Source organism: Nicotiana sylvestris, chromosome 8 (genome assembly GCF_000393655.2).
Source record: "Nicotiana sylvestris chromosome 8, ASM39365v2, whole genome shotgun sequence".
NCBI lineage: Eukaryota > Viridiplantae > Streptophyta > Magnoliopsida > Solanales > Solanaceae > Nicotiana > Nicotiana sylvestris.
The window spans coordinates 217833737-217839474 of NC_091064.1; the positions used below are offsets into that span (position 1 = coordinate 217833737).

General features: G+C 35.2%; 1 protein-coding gene across 1 annotated transcript; it reads right to left on the reverse strand.

Annotated features, from left to right (window-relative positions):
* Positions 1-383: 383 nt before the first annotated feature.
* Positions 384-5738, reverse strand: LOC138874503 (DET1- and DDB1-associated protein 1-like). Its single transcript, XM_070153004.1, has 4 exons — positions 5590-5738; positions 2107-2167; positions 704-765; positions 384-610 (listed from the first exon to the last, which is right to left on the reverse strand). The coding sequence occupies exons 1-4, from the start codon at positions 5674-5676 to the stop codon at positions 536-538; spliced, it is 285 nt and encodes a 94-aa protein (XP_070009105.1). The 5' UTR covers positions 5677-5738; the 3' UTR covers positions 384-535.

Here is a 5738-nt window from a genome sequence, read left to right on the forward strand (position 1 = left end):
TTTATTGGTCTCCTCAAAAGCAAGGTGGGAAGTTCTTGGAGGGAAGGATGTCGGAGGTCTATTTGGAAACAACCTCTCTATCCTAGGGTAGGGGTAAAGTCTGTATACACACTACCCTCCCCAGATCCCACTAAGTGGGATTATACTGGGTTGTTATTGTTGTATCCTAAAAAAAGTAAAATGTTTACTAAAGCCAGTGTAATTATAGTGTAATTTTTTTTAACAACATCAGTATAAAATCCATGCATTAAACAACCAATTTGTATAATTGCTATATTTCCATTTCAATGCTGATGCACAAAAATCTAAGTGGATAGTCATGGATTCAAGAAAAACAACAACATTACTATATAGTATTAAATTGGATGATCCAATGTCACATTTCAAATAATCTACACCTCCTTTATAACAATTGGCAAACAAGCCATTTATGAGTTCCCACCAATAACAACAACAACAACATCTACAGTTGTATGTATCATTGTTCCAATATCTATATTCACTTGCAGAACCTATTTTTTTAGCAAGAAGCATCTTAGCTGGAGCTCTTATGATGCTTAGCTCCATTCTCTGGTGTCATATTATCTGGCGCCGCTCTCTTGAGTCTCGACTGCAATACCAAATCAATCAGAAGCATTGCAAATTCATTACAATATCCATTACCTATGGTTGGCTGAATGCTGAGAAAAGTATGAACACTAACCTTCTCTTCAGCACACTGCTCCAAGTGCCGAACAAGTATATCTTTGGTGTCTGAGCAAATAACTGAAAATTCAAGACGCGGAACAATAAGAAGTCTTCAGTGAGAAAAGGCTTGAATAGTTGCAGATTGATGATTTTTACCAGTCGTCCGTTCAAGTGTTCGACTTTTTGCATGAAAAGGTACTCTTTCAGATGATTAGAATACACAAGTTTTATGCCCCCGAAATTCAATATCTAGTATGCATTTTCTTCTCCCATAAATTGAGAATTAACAGAAGAAGAGAAAGTGATTTAATATTAAAACTTGTCAAACAAACTACCAATAACCACATTACGCAAAACATTATGTTTATAGCACATCAGAGAAAGTTTTTTCCAGATGTGAAGTCCATTACTCCTATTATTTTCCTCCTAAAGGACTTTTGACATGCACGTTTAATATAAGATACATCTTTGAAGCTTAATTCCTTCCAGCGAGAGAATTTTCTAAAGGACTTCGTCGAGCTACTTGAACTAGAATCTCCCCTCTATTGATTTGAAACAGAACCCATTTTAAACAGACACTAATAGTTTAGAACAGACTTTGTTGAGCTACTTGAAGTACAATTACGCTTTCATTAAGTGTTTTTTGCATGCTGGAAAGGCTTGAGTGCTTCAGTGAGAGGAAATTTAATGTGGAAAGAAAACCCTATTTGGCAACTAGATTCCAAAATACTCAATATAAAAAGATCGGTTTCCATAATTACTCGTAAAGCATTAAACTCACTTGGTCATTCAACTTAACTGGTCTTCACTCTTCAGCGTCGTAACTAAAAATGCATTGCCAAAGGACATCTTAATAAATCCATGCACCGTGGCATTCCACTCATAACCCATGCACTGTAGCATTACACTCATAAGACGTTCTTTATAAACGGTACCTCAGTGGCATCAGTTTTTGATCAGAAAAACATCTCACCAGCCTGATTAGATACCAGGGTGGTAAACTTAGACTACATTTATGTCATATGGAGTTTCAACCTATAAAAAGAAGCACCATTTTTTCCAACTTTCTTGAAAAATAGAATACCTTATCAAGACATATCTTAAGACCCCATGAACCAGATCTACAATATTTTCCAACATTTTGTACTAAGAAGACTGCCATAATTCAAATATCGTCATTTAGACAGACTAAGCAGGAGGCATGACCTATACACTTAGATATAACAAGTAGTCAAGTCAATCCATTCATTAGTCACTGGAGTAGGGGGATAAGGTTTTCTAGTCATTCAAAATAATACCAATCCAGAAAAATAACAACATAATAACAGATAAAAACAACTAAACGTCAATCCCAGGCTAGGTGTCGACCATGTAGAAAGTGAATATACTAAATAAAGGAGAATCTTTTTCTTGTCTTACCTTGATTTGGCGGAGGAAGAGTCCGAGCATGAGTAGGACAATAGGTTACTGGTGTCATTTTCTGGAGACAAAGAGAAACATAACATCAGTAAGGGGCAAAGAAATCAATACTCTGTCTATCAGAAAAACGAAAGAAATAGTAGCACATGCCTGACAGCTATAAAAATTAAGGAAACTAAGATGACTTAGCAACAAAAAATCATGCATGGAACACTGATGCTAATGTAAAATTAACTCTTATAGGAGACATTTGAGCTCTATAAAAAGGTTTTCTGTTCCTTCGGTTGATTTCGCTCTGCAGTCATGCCATTCTGAAAAATGACTTCCAAAAAAGAGAGTCCATCAAGCTGACTCTCACATAAAAACATTAATGTTAATCATCCAATCACATAACCGCCTGAAGAGCACCTTTTGCATATCATAAGATTACCATGCAATAGTGAACGTATAAAGTTTCCTGCAATAGCGACCTAATAAATTCAGCTTCAAAGCAACTCAGTAAAGGAAAGTATCATAATCAACTTCACTCCATGAATTAGGGAAGGAATTCATTATCGAACAGTATTCTAATATTCAATTTCTCAATTTTGCAATCACGCAACCATTGGAGAGAAACTGAAGGTCAACCAAAGAAGCAAATCAGATCCAGAACGCCACAATAATCACAGTACTGTTTATCAGCTGATGATAATATCTCGAACCTAGTAATTTGCAGCTCTTCTATATCTATTTAGATAAGCAATTCAGATTAGAATCATTAAAGTCATTAAAAGGTATGTCACAGAACCTAATTATTCAGTTGTAGAGAACACGTTGAGTTATGGTTAATGTAATGGAAGCATAGTGAATGATGACATAAGATGCAAAGCATGGCACCAACTCCTAAAACTCACGGAAGGAAGACAATTAGCTTCCTAGTAGTTCATATATACATTTAAGGGTATTAAACTCTGGTAGAACTTAGTATATTGAAGAGTAAGTAAATAGAGCTTGCGCATATATGAGGAAATATTAGGTTGAAGTGTAAGCGGAGTAACGCGCCCACCTGGTCCCTAATAGGAAAGTACATCTATAGGTTCTTGGTTGGTTATCTAATATTGGTAATGAATTAGCATGGGAAAGACAGCGAAGATGGGTTTCAACATTTTCCATGTGGTCCTCTAGTTGAAACATTCTGGCCAAGATTTCAAAAACTCAATTTTGGTAAAATTTGTGTATTACAAGGGCTAGATGGAACAGAAGTACAAAAGACCTAGATAGAGAAAGAGACAAGCTACGTCGTGCATGAACACAAAACAAGAAACTATGTTCAGGGTACTCGTCCGAGGAACAAAAGGCAAAATAGAGAAAGAGACAATTTTATATCCAGATAAATATAAACTTTTGTTGCGCTAAGCAGCATCATAGGGCGAAACAAGAGTAATATGAATGAAAAGCTGGATGCTACAGTCTTGGATTATTTTCAGGAGATAAAAGGAAATATAGGAAACGAGTACAAGAAAAAAGAGGTAGCATGAATAAAGAGAAAGCAACAAGGAGGAAAAACAGCAGAGTGGAGGAAGAAGATAGAATCAGCATAAAACTACAGTAGATACATCTCTAGTGTTTGAATCTTCAAATCTGATTCGAGGCTTAGGAAATAAGGGGACCTTTAATTTGGAGAAACCTCTTATTCTTAGCCATAGGATTTCGTCCACTCCCCCCCCCCACGCTAAACGTCACCATAATAGATAGTCATATCAAGATAATTATAAAGTTTCTAAAACAGGCCTTGTATAACATGAACATCCAAAGAAACTTGTTACAGGATTATGCAATTCTACATAGGTTACAACACACAGGAAAAAGGATGATGAAGCTTCTATTTATTCTTCTTCATTCTTTTTTTCTTATCAGAGTACAATCTTTTTTCTCCAAAAGAAAAAAAAAGGAAGAGAAATACAATCTTCCCTTACTAACTCGCCTTCAGAACAAGTTTTTATGTATTCGTAAGGCAAATTCTTTGAACATTCTACTTTTCATCTATAATGTCTTCAAATATTTATCATTTGCGTTTGAAGGAAAAAGTGAAATAGCACTACACACTAATTATCACGCCATATTAGTCCAAATCTATACATGGTTTATTATTCAACTGTAATAAAAATGCTATTGCCCTAGAGCCTAAAACATTTCAACTTTGAACTGTAGGACATGATCATGGATTTGTACAAACATCAGAGCAGTCAAACAAATAGATCTCTTAAAAATCCAAACAACTGTCACGAAAACCTGGCTGAGAAACAATCTGACGGTAAAAAAAAGATGTTCTTTCTTGAGAAAATTACTTTTATGGGGCAAAGGCACATTAATAACTTCCTACATTAGCTCCTTGATACTTCAAATAGGTATATTTCACACTTCTAGTGGTATTCAGGGGCGAAGCCATCTTTTTCTTCGCCGATTACACTGTGTATATTTTACTTGTGTATATAAGTAAAATATTGATTTTAGATATATATATATATATAGTATAACATATATTAATCACCCTTTGTCGGAATTTTTTTTTAAGTCTGAGCACCCTTGAGGAAATTTATGGTTTTGCCACTGGTGGTATTATATTTATGCCAAACAATCTTTAGATAGGCATGAACTTTCCTGGCCTTCATTCAACAGATAGTTTCACAGTCAAACATGGGCCAATGTAAACAAAACTAGAAACTTTTCACCCATGCATATAAAACAACAATGACAGAACTGAAGTTTCAAAGCTGAGCTGCATTCAATTTTCAACTATTACAATAAAATTGTAGTCCACATGGCAGATACTGAGTCCACGTGTGTAAACCAAAGAGTAGAGCTTTATGCAAAGCTGAATGTACCACAGTTTAAACCCGACATCTGTTAACAACAAACAGCATCCCCCTCCATTCTTGTTTTGATGTGATATATAAAATGTGAATGCACCAAATATTTGTTTAACCAGTAAATTTATTAAAAAACAAAGCACCAAAAATCTGATAATCCTCATTTATCAGTTACAGTTCAACGATCATTCTTTTACACATCAAGTATCAAGAAAACCCAAGAGTTTATATGAAAACGAAACGTCTGAGAACCCATTTTCAAACAAAAACAAGAAATCACACCAGGCTCCTCAAGGCAAAGTCGTTTTTAGGCCAGATGACTACTTGCAAAGAGACCCTTTATGTAAAATGATAAGGAATCATATAAAAGCACATAAATTCATGACACAACCTCAACAAACATAGCAAATAAACAGAAAAATGAGGTTTTTTTGAGTGTGTGTGTGTGTGTGTGTGTACAGAGCAAACAGAACAAAGGGTGTATGGAAAAATCATCAACTAAAAACTGGAAAAAGGAAAAAAAAAAAAAAAAAGGAGTAGATAGATTTATGAAAAGGGTTGTCAGTAAAACCAAGATTGAACTCTTTCTTTACACAAAAAAAGCAAAAAGTAAAGAACAAAAAAAGGTGCTTACAGAGGAAGTGGAGGAATTAGAAGGTCGGAGCTGGCTAAAATTTTTGGGGTCAAAAGAAGGCCAGCCGTCACCGAGCATTGACTCCATTGATATAAGTAGGGCGAAGAAGATGGAGAAGATAGAATTATGGAGAGAACAATGCCGGTATG